This window comes from Podarcis filfolensis (assembly GCF_964270895.1).
Source record: "Podarcis filfolensis genome assembly, chromosome: 18".
Classification (NCBI taxonomy): domain Eukaryota; kingdom Metazoa; phylum Chordata; class Lepidosauria; order Squamata; family Lacertidae; genus Podarcis; species Podarcis filfolensis.
The window spans coordinates 1,803,050-1,828,389 of NC_139622.1; the positions used below are offsets into that span (position 1 = coordinate 1,803,050).

At 49.5% G+C, this 25,340-nt stretch overlaps 1 protein-coding gene and 2 long non-coding RNA genes across 6 annotated transcripts; 1 reads left to right on the plus strand and 2 right to left on the minus strand.

The window, feature by feature from the left end:
- Positions 1 to 585: 585 nt before the first annotated feature.
- Positions 586 to 8,688, minus strand: S1PR4 (sphingosine-1-phosphate receptor 4). Of its 3 annotated transcripts, XM_083594748.1 has the most exons (3): positions 8,571 to 8,688; positions 6,626 to 6,717; positions 586 to 3,161 (listed from the first exon to the last, which is right to left on the minus strand). In XM_083594748.1, the coding sequence occupies exon 3, from the start codon at positions 2,801 to 2,803 to the stop codon at positions 1,562 to 1,564; it is 1,242 nt and encodes a 413-aa protein (XP_083450874.1). In that variant the 5' UTR covers positions 2,804 to 3,161; positions 6,626 to 6,717; positions 8,571 to 8,688; the 3' UTR covers positions 586 to 1,561. The 3 variants fall into 3 exon arrangements, with proteins under 3 accessions (XP_083450874.1, XP_083450873.1, XP_083450872.1); XM_083594747.1 differs by lacking the exon at positions 6,626 to 6,717 and having other exon boundaries at positions 8,571 to 8,683; XM_083594746.1 differs by lacking the exons at positions 6,626 to 6,717; positions 8,571 to 8,688 and adding an exon at positions 6,184 to 6,279.
- A 68-nt stretch (positions 8,689 to 8,756) lies between these two features.
- Positions 8,757 to 12,266, plus strand: LOC310753610. The gene is made up of 2 exons (XR_014543378.1): positions 8,757 to 8,890; positions 11,680 to 12,266. It is a non-coding gene; the product is annotated as an uncharacterized lncRNA (long non-coding RNA).
- A 4,704-nt stretch (positions 12,267 to 16,970) lies between these two features.
- On the minus strand, positions 16,971 to 19,639 carry LOC310753606. Of its 2 annotated transcripts, XR_014543374.1 has the most exons (3): positions 19,206 to 19,220; positions 18,432 to 19,099; positions 16,971 to 17,517 (listed from the first exon to the last, which is right to left on the minus strand). It is a non-coding gene; the product is annotated as an uncharacterized lncRNA (long non-coding RNA). The 2 variants fall into 2 exon arrangements; XR_014543373.1 differs by having other exon boundaries at positions 18,432 to 19,639.
- Positions 19,640 to 25,340: the final 5,701 nt, after the last annotated feature.

The window sequence follows — 25,340 nt, forward strand, 5'->3', positions numbered from 1 at the left end:
AAAAAAGTGAAGAGATTCTGGGAAATGATTTACAATGAGTTAAAGAAAATACTGAAATATAGCTTTGTAAAGAAACCAGAATCCTTCCTTTTGGGAATAACTAAAAATGACATAAATAAGAGGGACTGTAAACTCTTCCAATACGCAATAACAGCTGCGAGAACATTGATGGCCCAAAAGTGGAAGCAGGAAGAACTTCCAACCTTGGAAGAATGGAGAGTAAAACTAACAAATTTTGCAGAACTTGATAAACTAACTGGGAAAGTTAGATTTCAGAGAGATAATAAGTTTTTAGAGGACTGGGGAAAATTTAGAGAATATTTGAAAACTGTATGTGAAGAAAATATAACGCTAGTGTGTTTCAAAGAAGCTTTGTGAAAAAATAAGGAATATCGTAAAAATGTAAAAGAGGATGGAAAAATGTATTAAAAGGCGATACTATACTAAGGAATGTGTGGATAGGATGTAAGCATGAATGATTGTCAGAGGAGTCGAGGGAGGTCCACTAAGCTAAAATATGTGATGTTAAAAAATTGTATGATTGGAGATATTACGGAAAAACCTAATAAAATATTTTTTTTTAAAAAAAAAACAACTCCCTGTCTCTAGAAGTGTGAGTTAAATTGCATCCTGACTCTGGGCAGGTTGAGATGTTATCTGATTTGCAGATCCGGGCAGCTGGGGGCTTGAATGTGGATTGGGGGTGAAAAGGTGCAGGAGGCTGGCCAGTAATTTACAACTCAAGAGGCTGGCACTTGTCAGAGAAGGAAGGAGGGGAGAGCCTTTTGATCTCAAGGTCCCTGAGCATAAACAAAGTTCAGCTGTGCTGGACTCCCAACAATCAGGAGATATAGTCTCATCATACAGCCATTGGCAAATTGGTAATTAACCTAAAGAAATGATCCTCTTCGTGGGGTGTTCAAGGATAAAGGGTTTGGGGAATTCAGATGCAAATTGCAGAACATCTTGCCCTGGTGTTTTGCCTGAGAGCGTTTGACCAGTAAAGGGACTTTGACTATTTGCTGTGCTCTGAGCTGTTATTGCATGAGTATGGTTTTTAGTTAGCTATATTTTATAACGTTTTTATTTTCTGTTTATAAACTTTCAAGAACTGTGCCAACTTTTTGAGTGGCCTTTTCAATAAACTTGGAAAAGGACTTTTGCCCAGAGAAGCTAAACCGGTGCCTGGCCATTTAGGACACCTACCTGTTGAATTTCTGTCTGCGTCACGGTATAGTGACACAGGGCTGGGCAACCTGGTAAATATCGAAGGAGGGTTCTCCTCCTGGAGCCCCATCTGAGGGTGGCCCAGGAAAGGAGGTGGCGGCAGCTTTACCCTTTGGCTTGTGACTTGCAACACCTAGTGACCTCTCCCTCTTCCTGCCAGGTCCTGCCAGGGTTAGGAGGACTGGTCAGGGGGTGGGGTGGATAGTCCCCACTATTACTACAGTCGTCTTTGAGGCTTCTGGTCTTCCTCTGAACCACCTGAAGACATGCACAACAGAATCTTTTAGACAAGTTCTGAGGGTTCTCCTCCTCATGGTCTGGAAGAGTGGAGTTTCTAGTCCTGGGTGTGGTGCAGCCCTGAAGTGTCATTGCTCAGCACACTTGAATTGCTGGAGAGAGGTTCCCTGGTTCTCCTGCTGAAGGCTACTGGGCTACGGAAGCTGCCACGCCCTCTCAAGGAGCCTGTGGAAGAGCTGGCATGGATATCGCTGGCAACGAGGCAATTTCGGGGGCCGCGCACCCCAGCCCAGATGCAGCAGCAGCAGAGAAGCTCCACGACAGCCCTCCTCACCTCCTTGCTCCCCAAGGCGTAGATGATGGGATTGATGAATGAGTTGGTCACGGCCAAGGTCAAGATCCAGCCAAAGAGTTTAGGGGGAGCCCAGGCTGTGTTCCCCCAAAAGGTATCTATCAGGAGGAGGATGAAGAGAGGGGTCCAGCAGATGAGGAAGGTGCAGAGGATCACCAGCACCGTCTTCAGCAGCCGCAGAGACCTCTTCCGGCTGCCCCGAGAAAAGGTCTGCTGGGCGCTTTTCTGCACCCAGCAGTAGATGGAGGCGTAGAGGCCCACAACGCCCACCAGGATGATGCTGAAGACGATCACAGTGAACAGGATGTAGTTCTTGTCGTAGAGAGGCAGGAGCGTGGAGCAGCGGGAGACATGGCAGATGCAGTTCCAGCCCAGCAAGGGGAGGAGGCCAATGAGGATGGCCAGGCTCCAGCAGAAGGCGAAGAGGGCCCTCAGGCGGGTGGTCTTGCTGGACGCCTTCTCGGCGATGGGCTTCACCATGGCGCTGTAGCGCTCCACGGCTGTCACCAGCAGACTGAAGGTGGAGGCTGCCAGGGCAACAAAGAGGACCCCCTCGCGGAGGAACCACATGGTGGGCGACAGCTGGAAGGTCCGGCTCCCCGACAACCAGAGGTTGATCAAGTAGGCTGTGCCGGCTAAGAGGTCGCTGAGGGTGATGCTGGCCAGGCAAGAGTAGACCCACCGGCGGGTGCGCACTTTGCGGATGATGGCCAGCAGCACCACCAGGTTCTCCAGGATGATGAGGCAGCTGGCAGCAATAATGACCATCTTCAGGACACTCATCTGGTCTTCCTGGGGGCGGCGATTCTGCATCCTCCCTGTGAAGTTGTAATGGTACAGGATGATGTTGACGTGGTTTGTGTCCGTCGTTGGGTAACAGAGTTCTGGGCGATGGGCCGAAGCAAGTCGGGGGTCTGGGACAGACGTGGGGAGGGCTGTCCAAGAAGAGGGCGAGGAGGTGGAGTTGAAGAGCTCCATGTCAGTCATCTTCTAGATTGCTTGATGGATCAGTACGGAAACAAAACTGGGCCTATTCTTGGGAAGACTTGTTTGAGACAACACAGGAGCACTCTTGGCCTTTGATGGAGGCAAAGCGATGTCCACTGCTTAGGATCTCGCAATAATGGACACAAGGTGTGGTGCTGGTGAAAGTCAGAAGTCTGTGCGTCTTCTTGAGCTGATGGTTGTCAAACAAGGTCTCAAACATGAGAAGAACCAGCAGCTCACTCAGTCTCTGCACCCAGTTGGGAAGCAAGCAGGGGTGACCTCACTATGGCTGCCACAATTTCACCAGAGCCCCACCCGTGGTCCATGGCCGGTCCAGAGTTCCATCTTGGCCAAATTTCTGCAAAATTAAGAGAAGAAAGGAGAGTCAATGAGGAGAGGTTGTTGAAATGAGAAAGAGGTCACCTGAGGTCATGTTTCCTGTTTTTTAAGGATGTGCTCCCTCTTTTCAGCAGTTCCTGGTATTGCCTTTTTTGGGGGGGGTGTTCCGGTGGCATCATTTCAGAGCAGAGCACAACACGTTTTCTGTTCTTACTCATCCGTCAATCACTGCATGACGCTGGATGAAGAGGAATAAGTACTGAGGAACCGCAAGTTCCTTGGCTGCTGCGGAAGGGGTGTGGGAGAAAGGATATTGCTTTGCTGAAAGGAGTGCATACCAAAAAAACCAGCTGTGGGGAAGCAACAACGGCTCACCTGACCTTTCGTTCCCCATGCATTTTGATATTTTATTGATTTACGGAGCAAGATCTATCTATTAATCAAATAAATCTCAAAGTGGCTTACATAAAACGGTATACAATATTCATTTTTTTTACTTATTTCCTTGACGTAGGCTTACATGGCTTTTGTTGCTTTAAGTAGATCCGTTCAGCTAAGTCTTGCTCAGAGTATACCTATTGAAATGAATAGAACATGGTCATATTCATTAATGGGCAGACTAAGTGAAAGGCGGTCAAGTACCACCTGTGGTGTGTAAGCAGATGCCACGCGCTGCAACATTCAACATTTCTCTGCAGATGCCACTCGCATTATTGTTCCTGCCTTACATTGTTCTCTTGGTGCTGCAGTTATTTGCTAAATGCAGTTGCTTAAATGGTAAATTCAGACTGAAAGGCAGCCTGGTCTATTTTTTTATGTCCAAATTGTTTAATTAAAACAAAGCCCCACCCACGGAAAGAGAGTGTGTTTGAGTGTGCATGAGAGACCAGACGGAAGTGGGACCAGGCAGCTTCCTGCGTCCTTAATCTGCCCTCACAAACACCCAGAACTGTGGAGGCACGTGCCTCTTTCCGCTCCTGGGTTCCGGTCGCCACAGAGGAATGTCTAGGCACCATATTCTTCACAGTGAATATTATTATTCATTTCAGAATAATTGGAGGGGGCCATGGGCTCAACGCTTGCTGGGTGACCGTGGGCCAGCAGCACCCTTGGCCTGGCCTGCCCCACAGGGTTGTTGTGAAGATAAAAGCAAAGGGAAGGAATCACGGCACGTGCATGTTCTATACGCCGGCCTAAGCTCCTTGGAGAAATTGCAGGATTTTATTTGTTAAAAAAGAAGTCATGTCCTGTTTCTCAACATCTGCAGAGGCTTGCATTGCAATGTTCTTTTACGATTTGCGCATTGCAACTTTTGCAAGTCTTAATTGAGGCTCTAGGTGCCGGGAAGGAAAAAAACACCACAGCAGCAACCCCCGTGCGTCACCCCAGTTCTCGGATCAAAGTGTTGAAATGAAGAAGAAAAGGCATTAAGCAAAGTAACGCATTGCAGGTGGATGTGGAAAGCCTGGAACCCCAGCAGAGAGACAGAGAGACGTGGGCACGTGAAGAGGGAAATAGATCTGAATGGACCACAGAAGGAGGGAGATGAATGCAGGCGAGGAACCCTGGAATATAGGGAACTGCCTTGCAGTGGGTCAGACTGAGCGATGCTCCTTCTCCTGAAGAGCGGCTCTCAAACTTTTCCAGCCTCCTTGGTCCCATAAACTCACCCCCAGCGCCCACAACCCCTCCCTATAAAAGAGCAGTCAACACAACCCACGAAGGAGCATAATCTCATAGAATCGTAAGGTTGGAAGGGACCCTGAGGGTCATCTAGCCCAACCCCTGCAATGCAGGAATATGCAGCGGTCCCATTTGGGGATCAAACCGGCAACCTTGCCTTTACCCGCACCATGCTGTAGCCAACTGAGCTAACACAATGACATTCGGAACAGTTACAATTAAGTGCACATTGATTCAAAACCCAGTTTACTTGGTTTCATTAATTCGACAAAGCTGATTCAGAGACCAGCTTTTCAAAGTCGGATAGACATTTATTAAAACTTCCAACCCTCCATGCTGCTCCCCCCCCCCCCGGACAGTACCACCCTCCTTGGGCACCTCTGCCCTAAAGTGAGACTCTAATCCTTGTGATTCTAGAAGAAGGACGGTTTCAGACTGGGATACAGGAAGCTGCCCTGTTCTGAGTCCCTCATTGGACCATTTCACTCAGCGTTGTCTAGAGAATCTGCTGTGTCTCTGCAGAGCTTCAGGCAGGGGACATTCCCAGCCCTTCCTGGAGATGACCAGGATTGAACCTGGGACCTTCTGCATGCAAAGCAGGTGCTCTGCCACGGAGCCCAGTGCAAGAGCAGGTGTCCTGCATGCAGAAGGTCCCAGGTTCTCCCTTTATCAAAGAATCACTTAGCAGGAGATGGCAAAGAAGCAGTCAGTGGAGATAAGACAGAAGGATATTATCTGAGCCATTGTAAGGCAGATTTCTGCATTTCCTATTTTAATAGGACCATGAGGACTAGGAGCCCTATCAGGGAAAGGAATCATAGAACTGTAGAGTTGGGAGGGACCCCAAGGATAATCTCGTCCAACATCCTGCAACACAGGAACATTTCCCCCAGTGTGGGGCTCAAACCCAAACCTACTGAGCTGTAGCCCTTGCATAAATCCACCCCCCCCATCCCATCCCTGGCAACTCCAGGATCAAACAGCAAATAAATCTCCTCAACCAGAGGAGAGCCACTGCCAGTCTGAGTAAGCAATACTGGTCTAGATGCAGAATCTGTTGTGAAAGAAGGCATCCTCCGAAGTCACCAGGACTGCAAGAGAGGGACTGCAGAAACACCATGCATTCAAAGCACGCCCCCCTGGAAGAATCCTGGGAACTGTTGTTTGGTTAAGAGTGTTGGGAACAGTAACTCCGTGAAGGCGAGACTGCAGTTCTTGGCTGGACGGAATGTGCTTTAAATGCATGATGTGTGCAATTGTGAAAGCGGGAGCTTATGTAGACAGGTGGATAATTATGAATGGAAAGATGGACAGGAGGAAAGTTAAATAGCTGCCACTCCCCTCTCTTCCAGGCTCACCTGCTCTGATGGATTTGGCCCCTAAGCGCTGGTGGCTGCAGCATCCAGTTCTCTCCCGGCAAAAGTGAGGTGACCAAATTGTTGTGGTTGCTTTTTGTATTTTTGCTGAAAAAAACATGGTGGCATGTGCCCTACCCAGCAAAACAAGAGGAAGGGGATGTTGCTACACACCCAGAACCGAGAAACCACATTTTGGCTGCTGCAGGATGGACCCACCCTAGCGAAAAACAGGGCGGTGGTTGCTGGAACTGTCACAAAAACCTTTAGGTCTGATCAACCTCCCTTTGCTCAAGAACGTGTTGAGCTTGGAGACTGTTGATTCACAGGGATGGCTAAGCAATTACTCCTAAAGAACAATTTAAAAGCCCCAGAAGATTGGGGCCTTATAAGAGCTGAGGCTTACATAATTTAATGGAGGTTCCTTGGGGCAGGGAGCTGTCACCTGGCCTACTCTGTGCTTAGGAAGGTTGCCTGTCTGTTTGTCTGCTCTTCGTTTGGAGACCTCTTAAGGTATCAGATTTTGCATGGTGGTTCCTGAGATCAAGGAGAGGCTTCCGTCTACTTTTTGAATGTGATTGGATGCCATAATGCTCTTCTAAATAGCACTGATGTTTTTAGTTTAGCTAGGCATACATTGTGCAATAATCACAGATGACCCCCCTCCCAAACTCACTCTCCCCAGGAGGTGATGCGGGTCCTTTCCCCCTCTTGAACAGTACACAGAGCTAAAGAAGAATGTTGAAGGAGTGGTGCTCCTTCCCATTTTGGCTGCACACATCAGAAGACCCTTCTGGATCAGGCCAGTGGCCCCTCCAGCCCAGCATCCTGCTCCCACAGTGCCCAAACAGACGACCCCAATGGGAAGCCAGCAGGGAGGGGTCAAGCACAAGGCTCCCAGTACATTTCCAGCACAATTCAAAGTGTTGGTGCTGACCTTGAAAGCCCTAAACGACCTCGGCCTAGTATACCTGAAGGAGCGTCTCCACCTCCATAGTTCTGCCTGGACACTGAGGTCCAGCTCCAAGGGCCTTCTGGCAATTCCCTCACTGTGAGAAGCAAAGCAACAGGGAACCAGGCAGAGGGCCTTCTCGGTAGTGGCGCCCGCCCTGTGGAACGCCCTCCCATCAGATGTCAAAGAGACAAACAACTTGTTGTTGTTGTTTAGTCGTGTCCGACTCTTCGTGACCCCATGGACCAGAGCACGCCAGGCACTCCTGTCTTCGATAAACAACTACCTGACATTTAGAAAACATCTGAAGGCAGCCCTGTTTAGGGAAGCTTTCAATGTGTGACATTTTGATGTATTTTTAATCTTTGTTGTGGCTGGGGAAACCCAGCCAGATGGGTGGGGTACAAATAATAAATAAATAAATAAATAAATAAATAAATAAATAAATAAATAAATAAATAATAGCAGCCCTTCCTGCTCCTGTGGCTCCCAGCATTGCTGCCTCTGGCCGTGGAGGTGCAGCACAGCGACTGTGGCTACTAGCCTGTGGTAGCCTTATCCCTTATGGCATGTTTGCAGCCTCTCTCCTTCAACTCTGATTTTCAAGGATTGGATTAATTCCACTGGACCAAATTTCTACCTGAACCCCCTTGGAAAATCTCTCACTTTCTTTGTGGATTTGTGCTAGTGGGGGGGGGGTGCTCCAGGGGGGTGGGATGGGGGAAGAGAAGTGACCAGAGGGGGTGGCACCCAGGGCACTCACTTGAAAATCCAAAAGTGTCCGCAGTAAGCAAGATTCTAGCACTGCAAGAGCTTCAGGTTTCTGTTTACAAACACACACACACACACACACACACACACACACACACACACACTGCCCAAGCCAGCACAAGACATGGATGGAGATCAAGGACACCCATCAGCCAGGCAAAAGCTCTTGAGAAAGGCCATGTGATCTGCGGAGAGTCCTGAGGACAAGATGAAGATGTCTGGAGAGCTGCATTTGGCCCCCAAGTGTCATGGACTGGTTGGATGCAGAGGAAGGCGGGGAGGAACTATCTGGGGAACCCCCCAAGCGAAGAAGACTCAAAGCCAGGGGACTGACGGATGGCGGGACAATGATGAGTGATCAGAGGGAGAAGCGTCAGGAGCTGAAGAGGCAACAGTGAGCAGGGTGAGTCTGTGGCAGAGAGCAGTCCGGAATCAGAGGCAGAAGCTGACGCTGCCAGGAGGGAGATGAGTCTCGCTGGTGAAGTAGCCGGGGGGGGGGGGGTCTCCCCCTCCTGCTGTGACAATCTCCCCTCTCCCCTCTCATCTCGCAGAAGCAGGAAGAGCAAGTCTCCGCGTGCTTGTAAGAAGTCCTGGAGAGGAGGGAGCATAGATAAGGTTGTGGGGAGGTTGGGACTCTGTCTCGGAAACTTCATCGGGGCAGACTCACCATGCCAAGTCCACGGAGATTGTGTTTTTGCTAATAAATGTTAACGCCAAGTTTGAACAGTGTGATTTGCTGCCGGCTGGCTTTTTGGTGCGGAGGCTCCCTGTCTCCACTTCCCTATGCCCTCAGGCAGCCCCTCCTCCCCTAGAGGTGTGATGATGTCACAAAAGGCAGGTGAGGAAAGGGCCAGTTGGCTTCTCGTGTCAATCCTCCTGACTGACAGCTGAGATCAGTGGCTTCATCTCACTCTCTCTTTCTGCCTTGGCTTCTTTTCGAATCCTGGCAAGTGGAGTTGTTGCTGCAGAGATCTCTGGCTCGGCTTGGTGAGTTGGCATTCCCAAACAGGACAAACGGAGAGGAGGAGCACTTCAGAAGCTCTCCCTCTCTTCCTGTCACTGGGAAGTTTGTGTCTCCTCCCCCCCTTTCCACCTGGATGAGGCCTTTGGGGTGTTATCCTTCCCCTGTCAGAGGCAGCGGGGCGACTGGGATCCCAAGCGGGGACAGCTGCTGGTTCTGCTCAGGTCCTGCCTGTGAGGTTCCCAATGGTGGCATCAAGTTGACCACTGGGAGAACAGGAGGTTGGGCAGTTTTAAACTGTTTTTAATATTGTGTTTTAATAGTTACAGCCCACACTGGGACCTTTGAGTGAAGGGCAAGTAATGCATTTTAATCGCAGGAGTAGAATCATAGAATTGTAGAGTTGGAAGGGAACAGGGTGGTCATCTAGCCCAACCCCCTGCAATGCAGGAATCCTGTACATTTTAGCAAAGCAATTTCTCCTAGCACAGCACATTTTTCCACATTGTGTTCAGTATGATATGCCTCTGTAGGCACACTTTACCCCAGTCCATGCATTTTTGTTCACATTACTTAGGTGGAGAAAAAGACACCAAAGTTCAGAGAGGTGCAAATTTCAAAGGATAGCTTTGTTTCATTCTTTCCGAAAGTGCAAATTAGGTCAGGTTTACCATTCAATGCAAACCAAATCAGGTTGCTCCCCCACCCCCAGTCCCTAGTGACTGATGCCAGACGAAATAAATACAACTTTTGTGTGTGTGGCTCAGAAACACAGACACTTCTCAGCCTTCCTTCTCCTTTTGCAGGATCCCCAAGGTGTCTCTCTCATTGTGCTCTCGGGGGGGGGGGTGTTTGCAAAAGTCCCGTGCTTGGGCCAGGAGACAGGTGCTGCTGCTAACGCAACAGACCTATGCTGTTATTATACAAGGGGAAGGAGCAGAGGGGTGGTGGCACATGATCTCTAGCAGATAAAGATGCTTCTTTCTCAGAAGACCTGCAACTGATGACGCAGGCTTTGTCCCACAGGCTGAGAGCCTCAGATCTTTCTTCAGAAAAAGGAAGTCAACATGTGCCAGCAGTCAAACAGGTGTACGTTGCAGATATTGTGAGCCATATGTTTCGCCGAGCATCAGTGTGGTTCACTGGGCTTCAGTTTTATTTAGAAGGAACCAAGGACAGGGAGCAGGGATGAGAAAGTGAATTCAATGTGCATTTGAAGGCCAATCCATTAAACTGGCACTTTCCGTAACAATGCGGGAACCAAAACACAGTCCTCTGAAATTCACACTCATCTGAAATTTGCAATGCAGGTCTTCAACCAAACCATGTTTGCAAAAGTGCACCTATTATAATCAGAGAACTGTAAAGTTAGAAGGGACCTCCAGGGATCCTCTAGCTCAACCCCCTGCAGGAATCATGGCTAAAAAATATCTGAAAGATATCCAATGTCGTGTTAAAAAGTTCCAAGGAAGGAGAGTCCACCATCTTCCGAAGGAGTCTGTTCCACTCTTGAACGGCTCTTAACGCCAGGAACTTCTCCCTGATGTCAAGTCAGAATCCCAACGGAGAAGGCAAAAGGGAGGAACAACTTCTCTCAATACACTTTCTCCATGCCAAAGACCTCCATTGGCTCCCAGTACGTTTCCGAGCACAATTTAAAGTGTTTAAAGCCCTAAATGGCCTCAGCCCAGTAGACCTGAAGGAGTCTTTTTGTTTTGCCTGGACACGGAGGTCCAGCCCCGAGGGCCTTCTGGGGGTTCCCTCACTGCGAGAAGCAAAGCTACAGGGAACCAGGCAGAGGGCCTTCTCGGTAGTGGCGCCCGCCCTGTGGAACACCCTCCCATCAGATGTCAAAGGCATAAACAACTGCCTGAAATTTAGAAGACATCTAAACTTCAGGGAAGTTTTTAATGTGTGACATTTCAATGTATTTTTAATCTTTGTTGGAAGCTGCCCAGAGTGGCTGGGGAAACCCAGCCAGATGGGCGGGGTACAAATAAATTATTATTATTATTATTATTATTATTATTATTATTATTATTATTATTTTATGAACTTCTACCACGTCACCTTGGTGCTGCTAATGCAGCAACAACAACACAGGAAGCAGCAGTTATGAGTTACCGTCCTTGCAGCCAAGTGGTTTGTATGGACTGGACACAGAGGAATGGTGGGAGGAATAAGCTGGGGAACCACTAAGAAGAGCCTGGAGATGCCTCCAGAGGAAAAAGGGGAACAGACTTGGAAGAGGTGTCCGAAGCGCTTAGTGAGCAAGGGGAGTCTGTGGCAGAAGCTGAAGCAGGAAAGGAAGGACACTTCAGCCTGTGAAGAGGCCTGGGTGTCTCCCCCTCCTGCTGCGACCATCTCCCCTCCCCGCTTGTCTCCTAGAACCAGGAGAGGCATGAAGAGGGCGGAGGAGAGGTTGGCTGCATGCAGGCATTGACTCTGATTGCTTTGGGAAAGCCCTGGAGAGGAGGGGACTTAGATTGGCAGAAGGAGGTGGGGACTCTCAGTCTTGGCAACTGGTTTTCCTGGAGTGAGACCCCTGGGAATGAGCTGCTCTGTTCCTTAGGCCTGACAGGGAACCAAGTGTGTGAAGAGTGTGGTTTTGCTAATCAAGAGTTAACTCAGACTTCAAACTGTGTAGATACTGGCCGGCTTCTTCCTGTGACATAGTTTGACTTCACCCCCATTGTCTCTGGAGACATACAGATGCCGACTCAACCATGCCACCTCCCCTATCACGTATTTTTTGGGGGGGGGAGGTATTTCATTTCCTCCCGGGTGCCACATTCTCTGTCTTTTTCTTTTCCAGCATAGATTTGTGACGTCTCCTCTGCCGCTCCAGTTCCTAGGTCACATTTCGAATTTCGTTCCCTTTGGAAGAAAGGCCTCTTGTCTGCTGGCAGCCTTTCCGATGTGGATGGGGAATATTCATGGACCATTCAAAACCTCCGCCATCCCAGGGAGGCCTTGATCCAAATGCCTCCCAGCCCCAGCAACCGGGGGCGCACCCATCTTCTCAGTCATATGCCGGCTACCCGCCAGGGCCATACCCGTCTGCGTATTCCCCCTACCCGGCGTACACACCGCCGTACGGGTACCAGGGCTACCAGGCCTACCCTGCCCCTCTGCCTTCGGGACTAGCCTATGGGCCTGGGCCTGGACACCCCGTGTACATCATAGAAGAGCGGAAGGAGCCCTCCACCTTGGCCACCTGCCTGGCCGCTTGCTGGGCCACCCTCTGCTGCTGCTGCGTCTGGGACATCTTGACGGCCCCCCGGCTACCATGAAGGGCCTCTCAGGACCTCGGCTGTGGATTCCCATGCCTCCTCCTCCTCCTCCTCCTCCTCTCCAGCTTTGAGCACCGTAATAAAATATTTGATTTGCACAGCAATACAAGTCTGTGGTAGACTTGGCCTTAAGAACTTCGGCATAGGCCTGCTAGGCCAGGCCCACCGAACCCAGCGTCTTGTGGGGATGCCCCAAGGGGAAGCCCACAAGCCCACCCTGTGTGCAACAGCCCCCTCCCCTCCTGAGGCTTCTACATTCATCATCCTGTGGTCCATCAGGACATTCCTTATGGCAGCGGTTCTCCACCTGTGGGTCCCCAGATGTTGTTGGACTACAACTCCCATCATCCCTGAGCTCTGGCCTTGCTAGCTAGGGGTGATGGGAGTTGTAGTTCAACAACATCTGGGGACCCACAGGTTGAGAAAGGCTGCCTTATGGGCTCTTCTATGCTGCTTCCATAATGGACACTGGCCTGAAGGAGGACAGTCGTGTTGTGGGCACCCACCTTTTAAGAGGCACATGCATGGCCATAGAATCACAGAACCATAGAGGGGCTGGAAGGGACCCTGAGGGCCATCTAGTCCAACCCCCTGCGATGCAGGGATATGCCGCTGTCCCATGTGGGGATCAAACCTGCAATCTTGGCGTTGTCAGCACCATGTTTTAGCCAGCTGAGCTGTATGTACCACTGTACGTAAACCCGGCACTGTCTATGGCAAAGTGTAGCATAATGTTAGTGCCATACTATGACCTGGGAGACCAGGGTTCGAATCCCCTCTCGGCCATGTAGCTCACTGGGTGACGTTGGGCCAGTCACTCCCACTTAGGGTTGCTGTGAAGATAAACTGGGGAGGGAGAAACCATGTCCACCCCCTTGGGCTTCTTGATGAGGTAGGAAGGCGTCATGTGATAAAAACAGAAACAAATATTAGCAAGAAGGACATACAGAGGTGCGTCATATAAGGGGAAATCGCTTTGCAAAAATAAGTATTTTGAGGAAATTGCAAGTAAATACATGTATGGTAGGAGAAAAGGGCAGGAGAATGCTGAAGAATGCTGAAGAATGTCCATGAGGGGGTTATGTTTTTGTTTTTTGTATTAAAACAAAACTAGAAATGCAGAGAACCAAACGTAAGATTGGAAAAAATGAGAAACTGAGATGAGGAGATTCCTAATTACTTGCTACGATTTCGGTGCTGTACGACCTTCTTGTGTTTATAGCTATACAGTGGTACCTCGGGTTAAGAACTTAATTTGTTCTGGAGGTCCGTTCTTAACCTGAAACTGTTCTTAACCTGAAGCACCACTTTAGCTAATGGGGCCTCCTGCTGCCACCGCGCCGCCAGAGCACGATTTCTGTTCTCATCCTGAAGCAAAGTTCTTAACCCGAGGTACTATTTCTGGGTTAGCGGAGTCTGTAACCTGAAGCGTATGTAACCCGAGATACCACTGTATGCTGTATTTTGAATGGGGTGTGTGTGTGCTTCTTGCACTTATTTTCAGAATGGCTATTTCCGTCCAAGGGAAAGTTGTTTTTTGCCAAGTCCTTAATGGCAACGGCACCTGCTAGAATTTACACAGAAAGGAGAAGCTGCTGCCTCATGACTCACTAGGAAGCAGGTTTGTCAAGGGCATTGTTTACAGACGGTTGACCCGCAGGAGAATGTCAGCACTTTTGGCATAGCCTTACATATAACTGAAATAACCTTACAACAATCTAAATTCATTTACAGCTTTGTGTGTTCCTATTGGCAAGGGAACCCAATTTTTTCTCCAGTTCTCCAGTGCTTTGACTTCACTCCCGGAGGGGCAGTCCGTTGTCTCTTGAGACAGATGGAGGACAACAACAAAACAACTTGGAGCATACATGGTATTAATACAGTATGTGTTTAAATTACTGTTTAAATTACTTGTATGCTATTTACATTAATACAGTACAGATAACACATGTTAAGCACGTTTAACACGGGACGCAGGTGGTGCTGTGGTCTAAACCACTGAGCCTCTTGGGCTTGCCAGTCAGAAGGTCAGTGGTTCAAATCCCTGCAATGGAGTGAGCTCTCATTGTTCTGCCCCAGCTCCTGCCCACCTAGCAGTTTGAAAGCACGCCAGTGCAATTAGATAAATAGGTACCGCTCCAGCGGGAAGGTAAACGGTGTTTCCGTGCGCTCTGGTTTCCGTCACGGTGTCCCATTGCGCAAGAAGCGGTTTAGCCATACTAGCCACATGACCCAGAAAACGGTCTACAAACGCCGGCTCCCTCGGCCTGAAAGTGAGATGAGCGCCGCAACCCCATAGTCACCTTTGACTGGACTTAACCATCCAGGGGTCCTTTACCTTTCTTTTACCTTTTTATGCATGTTTAACACATGCAGTTTCAAATTTACGCAGTTGAAAGCCTACCAGCTGAAATCACACAAATTTAACGCAAGGAAGGTGGAAAGCTTAACAGCTCTCTTTCTGCAGGGTTTTCCTCACACAGAAACAGCCTCCCAAAGCCTGGTGAGCAAAACAGAGAGCTTAAAAGTGTGTGTGTGTGTGTGTGTGTGTGTGTGTGTGTGTGTGTGTGTGTAAAAGACTAATTCAGTGCGCTGGCTCTAGAAGATAGGACTGCTTGCACCAGGATGAGTCCAAGGAACTGGTTTTGACTATGCACATTTTTGTGTACCTGAGACATCCCCAGAATGGAACTCCTGCACAAGCTGTGAGTAGACGTTTAAAGCAGTTGAGGGGGGACCTGGGTATGTTTAGCCTGGAGAAGAGAAGACTGAGAGGTGACAGGAGAGCCATCATCAAATACCTGACAAAGGGCTGACATATGGAGCGATCTGAACCAATGGATTCAAATGACAAGAAGAGAGATTCTGACTCAACATTTGGAAGAAATTCCGGATGGTAAGAGCTGCTTGACAGTGGAAGGGACTCCCTTGGAGGCTGGTGGACTCTCCCTCATTGGAGGTTGGGTGGCCGCCTGCCAGGGACTCTTCAGCGGTGATTCCTGCATTGCAGGGGTTTGGACTACAGAAATGCTTATGTGATGGACAAGTAATTCCCACCCACCCCTGGTGTACTATATTTGGTCCCTGGTGTGTTCCAGTGTGATGAGAGCCAGTGTGGTGTAGTGGTTAAGAGCGGTAGACTCGTAATCTGGTGAAAGGGGTTCCCGTCTCCGCTCCTCCACCTGCAGCTGCTGGGTGACCTTGAGCTAGTCACACTTCTGGTCCTTGGGCTTGTCTCTCAGCCTCACAGAGTGTTTGTCGTGGGGGAGGAAGGGAAAGGAGAATGTTAGCCGCTTTGAGACTCCTTTGGGTAGTGATAAAGCGGGATATCAAATCCAAACTCTTCTTCTTCTTCTTCCATGCAACCTGGGATGTGGTGGAGATGTCAGGGTCTAGCAGCTGATGGTTTGCAGACTGCTACTGGTCCGCAGACCACCACTTTGAGTAGCATGGGACGAGGTGACCCATGGAGACCCTTCCAACTATTCTATTCTTCTGGGGTTCAGTTCTGCCCACAACCTCTGGACAGAACAGAGCATTTCAGGGGAGGGGAGGCTGTGGGGTGAGCAGCCAAATAGCCATGCAAATCAAGTCTGCGCTTGATCAGGGTCCTAACAGTAGGATGAAGAATTGGGAGCAGACCGGCACATCCTGGAGGAGCGCTTGCTTGCAATTCTGACATTCTCTCAAAGCGAGCGAGCCTCAGGAGTGAGAGTGTCACACCTCATCTTTCAAAGCTTGGCGGGCAGGGTGCAGAAACTGTTGGGACATCTTCGCTACTTCCCTCCAGTCTCGAATGTCTTGACTGATTCCTGAACTGTGGCTCCTGAACTCTGTGTTTGCTGCCAAACTTGTACTGTTACTCGCGGGAATATATATGTATTTAATTTTGCGTAAGAGCCTCAGGCCAAGGCAGAGGAACACGAGGCAGAAGAGCACCCAGAGAAGTGTGGATTTTAAAGGACAGCTGCGTTTCAGTCTATGCATTGGTGCAGGAAGTGTGGATTTGGTAGGCCTGCCTTGAACTGCAAACTGAATTGCATTTCCCCCGTCTCTACTGGCTGGGGCTAGTGGAACAGAGAGGAGCTTTGCAGTCAGAGACACCTGGAGGCTGTTCTACAAAGAGGTGGGTCAGGAAAGAAATGAAGGCTGCTGTCAGGAACTGGCTGGACACAGACAAGTGGTGGGAACCCCCCGAGGAGGAAGGCTCAGAGCCAGGCAATTGGTGGTGGGACACCTAGGAGAGGTCAGAGGGAGTGGATTGGGAGAAGATGCTGGATGCTGAAGGAGCAACAGGGTGTAGTGAGCAGGAAGAGCCTGCAACAGGAAGCAGTTCAGAGGCTGACGCACAGGAGGGGTCAAGAGGCTGCTGAAGAAGCAAGGGAGTCTCCCCTTCTTGGTGCTACAAGCACCCCTGTGCCCTGGTCTCCTAGAATGCTCAGAATAATGTGGAGGGCAAAACAGAGGCCAGAGGTGCGCAGACGCAGTTTGAGACTGCTTGGGAAACATCTGGGAGAGGAGAAGCCTTAGAGAGGGTGGAGAGCAGGGACCTTCAGTCCTGGCAACGGCTCCATGGGGCAAGGATTACTGGGGAGGGTTGCTGAGTTGTATGCCGTTTCCTTGAATAAAGAGTTAACTTCACCAACAACAAAGCCTGATGCTTTCCGTGCTGGCCTGCATCTGACTCCAGCCCTGACAGCTGCTTCCAGACCCAGAAGATTTAGCAGAACACAATCCACACCATTCTTTTTAAAACTCTGGGAGCTTTGGTGGCAAATGCTTTAAACAAAACAAAGGAAGAAACAAACCATGATGCCATCTCTGCGGCAGACTTGCCTCCCTGTTGCCTGCGCAGAGCACAGCATTTATTACAGTGCTTGGAAGCTGTGGAGGAGGCGGAGAGGAAGAAGAAGAAGAGACTACGCAGCAATCCATGCCAGAGGCATTGAGAGGGTCTTGGGGTGCTCAGCTGTAGTTGCAGTCGCAGTCGTAAGTTACCATGTCTATAACGCAGCAGCAGCAAAAGATGGCAGCACAAGCTTTCAGGCAGCAGGTGAAGCAGTCTTCACCCCTGTGCTGTGGGTACGCAGGCCCAGGTGGGTAGCCTCTGTAGCCATACGCATTGCACCTGGGGCAGGACGGGCAAGATCTCAAATACGGTCCTGGAGGGTAGCTGGGATACGGTGCTCGCGGGTGGTATGGGACACTCGGATGCTGGCAGTAGCATTGCGGAGGGTGTCTGTGAGCCATAGGTAACTCCCAAAATACTACTCCTGGGCACAGGACCAGGTGAACTCACAGGTAGGGTAGAGGCTGGAGCAGGTGGTGGAAGAACCAGCAGGGGAGGTCACATGTCTGGGCTGAAAAAGAAACAAAGGGAGAACGTGGTGACTGGGTCAACATACCCAAAGACCTGCACCGCATGGGGTTGGACTAGATGACCATCGGGGGTCTCCTCCAGCTCTGCAGCTTTATGATTCTAAGTCCTTCTTCACTTGGCATGGGGTTAACCTATGGAACTTGCTCCTGCAGGAGGCATGAGGCAGGGGTGGCCACCAGCTTGGGTAGCTTTGAAAGAGAAGTGGGCAAACTTGTTGAAGGGAGGGCTACTGGTGGCTATTAGCCAAGGGCCTTCTGGCGGTTCCCTCCCTGCGAGAAGCAAAGCTACAGGGAACCAGGCAGAGGGCCTTCTCGGTGGTGGCACCCGCCCTGTGGAATGCCCTCCCACCAGATTTCAAGGAAATAAACAACTACCAGACTTTTAGAAGACATCTGAAGGCAGCCCTGTTCAGGGAAGCTTTTAATGTGTGACATTTTGATGTATTTTAAATCTTTGTTGGAAGCCGCCCAGAGTGGCTGGGGAAACCCAGCCAGATGGGTGGGGTACAAATAATATATTATTATTATTATTATTATTATTATTATTATTATTATTATTATTATTATTATTGCTATACCTTTGCCTCCATAGTTGGAGGCAGCTATGCTGCTTCTTTTTTAAAAAAATATTTTATTAAGGGTTTTCTTGTTTTACAGTGTAGGTGTAATGCCTCATATTCCCCCCCCCCCCATGTAACATGGCAGCTATGCTTCTGAGTGCCAGTTGCTGGAAACGGCACAAGAGGAGAGTCGCTGCTGCCCTTGGGTGCTGCTTGCAGGAGCCGCCTGTTTGGGTCATTTGGGCCACAGTGAGAACAGGATGCTGGCCTCAATGGGCCACTGGCCTGACACAGAAAGCTCTTCCCTGGTCGTTGGATTTGGAAACACCACTCACCCTGGGAAGTACGAGATCCATCCAGCAAATTTGTCACCCAGCAGAGAGAGAGAGAAATGGTGGCGCCTCTTCCCCTCTCTCTGCTCCTCAGCTGTCAGTCAGGAGGATGGAGAAGGGAGGGGCTGGAGCCAATGGGCCCTTTCCTCACCTGCCTTTTTATGACATCATCACACCTCCAGGGGAGGGGGGCTGTCTGGAGACACAGGAGAGCAGTGGGGGAGAGCCAAGGGTCTCTCCCTCCCCCAATGCGGCCCCCAAGCCCTCTCTGCCTGGCCCCTGGGACTCACCTCAGAACATATTCAACAAATGGAGACCAAGTGGCTGAAAAGGATGCTTTCGATTTGAACCCCTTTCAGTAGCCATGACCCACAGCTTTCCCCACAAGTGCCACCTGCCATCCCTCCACCAAGGGAGCTTGTGTCAGGTCCTGCCCCTCAGGAGCCCTTTACTCACAGGGAGTCGCTTTATGAAAACCCAGCACTCTAGTCCTCGTGGTCTGAATAAGGGGCCTGCTTTCTGCCAAGTCACTGGTCCCTCTGCCTCTGTCCTGTTTGCATTGGCTAGTCATAGCTCTCCAAACATGATGGATCCTACCTGGAGAGGCCAGGGACTGACTTTGGGATTTTCTCCATGAAAAGATGGTCTGTCACTGGACTGCAGACCTTTGCCTAAAACAGGAACAACGAAATAGAGTGGAGTTTAGGTGCCAAACCAATATGCACATTTCCTTAGCTCAGGGCTTAGAGCGTTCAGAAGGCTTCAGGTTCAACCCACCACCATCTGCAGGCAGGGCTGGAAGAGTCTCTGAACTGCCACCTCCTGCCTTGTTTTTGCTGCATGAGCAGCACCCAAGGGCCACAAGCCCGGGCAGGGTGCCTGGGGGTCCTGGGCTGCCTAGACAACAAGACACACACACACACACGCCAGGAAGCAGAGCAGGACGTTTGGCACCAGCTTGGCTGCAGCAGGAGTTGCCAGAAGGAGGGGATATAGAAGTTTTGATATGAGATTCCCCAAAGGTTTATTTCCAATTAAAAAGTGCCTTGTCATTTATTCTCTTTCCACATTAGCTCAATCACTTGAAGTACAAAGCTCCACCCAACCGCCTTAGGGACTGCACTCTGGATTTGTGTCGGGTTTAACCCTTAGCCTTTACTTCTCCTGGAGATGTCCCTCCCGGAAGGCAGTGAGCGTGGGTTGTTCCTCGGGATTTACTCCACACACACACACACACACACACACACACATAAAATAAATTTAACAACCAGATTATCAATCAATATATCAAATTACATTTCCCTCCCTTCTTTATCCCCTCCCCTCCCTCCCTCTCCACCCCCCAGACTTCCCTCAGCTCCTCTCTCTGGTTTCTTTGCACATATTGTTCTCTGCATATTGTAAAATTGTACATATCATTGCCTTATCTATTATATATTCAACTAATAAATTTGTGGGTGTTTATTCAAAACCTGCCAAGAAGTCCAGATAATTTTGTTGTCTTTTTAAATAATTTGTAAAAAGTTCCCATTCTTCCTTGAAATCACGATTGTCCTTGTCACATAGTTTATATGTCAACTTGGCCAATTCTGCATAACTCATCAGTTTTTCTTGCCACTGTTTTTTTGTTGGGATTTCCTCATTCTTCCATCTTTGTGCTAACAAGACTCTTGCCACTGTTGTAGCAAACATAAATATGTTCTTTATTTGTCTTGGCAGGTCTTGTCCTACAATCCCTAACAAAAATGCTTCTGGTTTTTTTTACAAATGTCATTTTAAACATTTTTTTCAATTCATTATATAACATTTCCCTTTTTTTTAACTTTTCTACATTCCCACCACATATGATACAAAGTACCTTCTTTTTCTGTATATATGTCCTATATCTTGTGCCCATTTGATCATGACTGATTTGACCTCCTCATCTTTCCCCCCCACATTCTAGCAGAATACTATATGCTTTCTTCAGCAGCTTCACTTCTTCTGCTATAACTTCCTTTTGAAATCTAGAAATTGTATAGCTAAACCCTTTCTTATTATCTTCCTTATACATCTCATGTAATTGCAGTGCAACCAACTCTGAAAATGGTCTTTAATTTCCTCATAATCTTTTAATTTCCATTTTCTTTCTTGATCTCTCAGTAAATCTCTATATATTGGCCATTTCCCCTTTTTACCGAGTGGTTTGAGTAACGAAGCTTCAATTGGTGATAACCCCCAGGGTGTTTTTTGTTCTATTAAATCTTTATACCTCTCCTACACCCTCATTAATGATTGGGGTTTACTCCTGAAGCCCTTCTCACAAATGAGTGTAGCCGCAAGGCGGCAGAGGTTTAGGGCCTAGGTGGGCTCCCTTCCCAGGTGGACAAGCCCCACCTGCCGCTCGCTTCCCTCTATGGCACGTGCAGAAACCGCCTGCTTGGCCTTTGGACCTCCTCTTAGTCCCATCCGCTCCATCAGCCAGAGCCCGTCTTTGCATGCAGGCGACAGACAAGTTCCCAACTCAACTACCTGCCCCAAACCCCAGAGAGTAGACAATACTGAGCCAAATGGACCCAAGAGGCAGTTCCCCCATGTTCCTATTTAATTTGAGAATATTGAGGACTAGAATCTTGCTTTGTTTTCAGGGAAAGGAGCACAGCTCAGTGGCAGGGTACCTGCTTTGCTTGCAAGAGACTTCTGGTCCACTCCCTGCCAACATCTCCAGGTAGGGATGGGAGAGAAAGACCCCCTGTCCAAAACCCTGCTGAGCTGCTGCCAGTCAGTGTAGGCAATACTGAGCTAGGTAGACCAACAGACTTCCTAGGTAGGTAAGAAGTAAAAAGGTAAAAGACCCCTGACAGTTAAGTCCAGTTGCAAACAACTATGGGATTGCGGTGCTCATCTCGCTTTCTGGCCGAGGGAGCTGGCATTTGTCTGCAGACAGTTTTTCCGGGTCATGTGGCCAGCATGACCAAGCCGCTTCTGGTGAAACCAGAGCAGCGCACGGAAACCTGCCAGAGCAGTACCTGTTTATCTACTTGCACTCTTGACGCGCTTTTGGACTGCTAGGTTGGCAGGAGCTGGGATCGAGCAACGGGTTTGCAGCAGGTCATAGCAGCAAAAGGCTGCTCTACTAAGTCCTGAAGGCCCTTGCCATGAAGGGCCTGAATAACAGTGAGACTGGAGAAGCCAGAATAAGTTGCAGTTTCAGCTGAATTGGGGGGAACCACTTGTGTTGAGCTATTTCACTGCTTTTTTATTATTTGCTCATTGCAAACCGCTAAAAGCCTGCAGATGTTGAAAATAAACCTAATAATTTATATTGTAAGCGTATCTAAGCAAGGGCACGATGTTCACTGTTATCGGACGGGAAATGGCAGTTTTCTGACAGCCCCACCATGATTCCATCAAGCTGATAAAGGGAACCTCCAGATGCGGTGAGATTCTTGTGCCCCAGCTAACATGGCCAACGTTCAAAAGTGACAGGAGTCAGAACTGGAGCCTATCTGGAGGGTTGCAGGTTTCCTGGGCACGTCACATTATTCAACATGGAGAAATGAGAAACCAAGGGAACAGAAATGGACAGATCCTTCCACCCCTAGCCAAAGCGCAATGGTGAAGCACTGTCACAAACTGGCAGGATGCCAACAAGTGTGCGCCGGGGGGAGTGGGGAGTGGGGCTAGAGTCTGGCTCAGGAGAGGCAGGTAGTGGTTTGTGGGGCACTGTGGTTTGCCAGGGAGCAAGGCGGCAGAAGCTTGAAAGCTGGAGTGTGGAACAGAGGAAGAAGGTTGGAGGAAGAGGAGGAAGAGGCAGGTCAGGCGCGTGAAGGGCCAGGGGCTTCTCAACCCTCTCCTGTACCACTGTCTCCCTGAACCAGGAAGGGACTGAAGAGGGGAGAGCAGAGGCGGTTTCTGTGCAGGCGCAGTCTCTGTCTCTGGGGGAGGGAGAGTGGTCCGCTGTGTCTGCAGCTGCTCCTGGAGCGCAGACCCGGGAATAGGTGCCTAGACACTAGACTGGTGCGCACAGGTGCCTAGAGCTCTAGAAGCAACTGCATGCAGAACATCCCAGGTTCAACATGCAGTGGCATCTCCAGTTGGGACTGGGAAGGTCCCCTGTCAGTCAGGGTCAGCAACACAAGGCTCGGTGGGCCAGCGCTGTGACTCAGAACAAGGCCCCTTCCTAGGCAATCCCTCGTAACTGAGTAAGATTGTCTTCCATAAACACGGTTTTAACAATGAGTCCGTAAGTGACTGTGGAGGCCAATTCTGGATCCACATGTCCTTCCACAGTGGGGACATTGCCAAGCGTGCCTTCCTCTTAGCCTGTTTCTCCCTTTCGTCCTGAGTTTGAGTGTCTTCAAAGCCCATGATACCTTTGGGAAAGGCTATTCTCCAACTGGAGCGTTCACAGGCCAGTGTTTCTCAATTGTTGGTGTTTATACTACATTTTTAAAGATTTGCCTTGAGACAGTCTTTAAACCTCCTTTGTTGGCCACCAGCATTACACTTTCCATTTTTAATTTCGGAATAGAGTATTTGCTTTGGAAGACAATCATCAGGCATCCGCACAACATGAACAGTCCAATGAAGTTGATGTTGAAGAATCATTGCTTCAACACTGGTGATCTTTGCTTCTTCCAGTACACTGATATTAGTTCGCCTGTCTTCCCAAGTGATGTGTACAATTTTTCGGAGACACTGTTTATTGAATCTTTCAAAGAGTTGGAGATGGTGTTTGTTGTGACGTGGGGTTTGTGATTTCAGCTCTCTTGACATAATATGCTGGAGACAGTTCTGTAGTAACACTTCTTTATTTAAGCAAACAAGACTGAGAACTGAGGAGGGGAGAGCTACATTTATAGGGACAGGGAACTAGCTACAAAGGATACATTTTGGAGGGAACAATATCAGGCAATCACAGTCCTGCCTTTTGGAGGAAACCAATAAGACAGAGGATCCAAATACAGCAGCTTAAATGAACCAATAGTAGCTGTACCCTCTGGAACCAAAAGGCAGTTACTTTACCCTAATGCAAATACAGACAACAATAATACAGATATAAAATCCTTTGACTCAATACACAACACCCCTCCCCCCCTAGTGAGCACCGCAGACGTAATCTCTCAGGTACTGTGGGGGCCTACAACTTCTACTTGATCTCCTGACAACAGGTGTTGCCGGTTCTGGATTGGATGTTACCTGTGGTAGGGGGGGTGCTATAGGGGTTTCGTCAGGAACAGATGGAGTCCCAGACATCGCAGGGTCCCCTACCTGTACCTCATCATCCTGAGGACTAGCAGACCCTGGTTCATTTGTTGAAGCCCCTGGTGACTGCACCTCTGGGCCATTTTCACTCTGGTCTTGCAGCTCTGCGTCGTTAGCCAGGGATGAATTATCTGACCCCTCCCTGCTGAGCGCCCGGCGCCTCAGCTGATCTATATGTCTCTTCCAAACTTGCCCATTTTCCAAGGTCACATAGTAGGACACTGGTCCACTAGTCCGGGTGACCACACCAGCCACCCACCGCGAACCTCGTGAATAGTTCCTCACCCAGACCAGATCTTCAGGGGCGAGATACCTTGTTGTGTCAGCCTCAGCCTGGGGGGTTGCTCTTGAATTACGGTTTGGCATTTTATCGGGGTGGACATAATCCAGCACCGTTACCAGTCTTCTACCCAAGAGCAGCTCAGCTGGCGACTTGCCCGTCGCAGTACACGGTGTCGCATGCTGCAAAAATAACATTTGCGCGATGCGAGCTGACCAGTTACCCTCCATTAAGCGCGCAGTGGATTCTTTGGCTGTTCTTACCATGCGCTCAGCCTGCCCATTGGAGGATGGGTGAAAGGGCGCGGATGTGACCCCTCTTATGAAGTTATCAGCCAAGAATGCCCTGAATTCTTGGGATACAAAAGCTGCCCCATTATCTGATACAATGGTCTCAGGTAACCCGTGGGTTACAAACAGCTGCCTCAACACCTTGATTACTGCAGCTGATGCCATGCTACTTCTAACCATTTGGAATATGCATCGACGATAACCAAAAAGACCTTCCCCTGGAATGGCCCAGCAAAATCTAAGTGCAGCCGGCTCCAGGGAGATCTGGACTGCTCCCACCAGTGAACTGGTGCTCTGGCCACTTCTGGCCGCACCTCTTGGCATGCCTTGCATGTTCGTACCCATTGTTCTATGTTCTGGTCCATTCCAGGCCACCACACATAACATCGGGCTAGCGACTTCATCCTGACCATTCCCGGGTGTCCCATGTGAAGCGTCTCAAGAACCCTGTACCCTGTTTCTCAGTGGTGCTGGGATGATCACCCTATCTCCCCACAGGAGACAACCCTTATGCATGGACAACTCGTGCTGCCTTGTCGCATAAGGCCTGAATTTGTCTTCATGCGGACCACCTGGCCACCCCCTCCCCACCCAAGTGAGCACACGGGAGAGAACAGCATCTTTCCTCGTTTTCTCAGCTATATCAGTAGCCGTTACAGGAGCCCCCGGAAGTGTTTCCAGCATCATTATGTGCTCCGCTGGAGCAGGATCCACATTGCTCCCGCCAGGAAGAGGCAATCGACTCAGCGCATCAGCGTGGCACAACCGTTTCCCCGGCACATGGGTCAAGGTGTACTGGAACCCATTCAGGAATATAGACCAACGCAACATTCTGGGGGAGAGAATTTGTGGCGTTTGTTTGTTCGGGTTGAACAACCCTAACAGTGGTTTGTGGTCCGTTTCAATGGAGAAATGGCGACCATACACATAATCATGGAACTTTTTGATTCCTGCCACAATTGCAAGCGCCTCTTTGTCAATTTGAGCATAGTTGCGCTCCGTGGGCGACAACGTACAGGAATAGAAAGAGATGGGCTTTTCCGACCCATCCGGTTCCCTATGTCTCAGCACCGCCCCCAGGCCGTATTGAGAGGC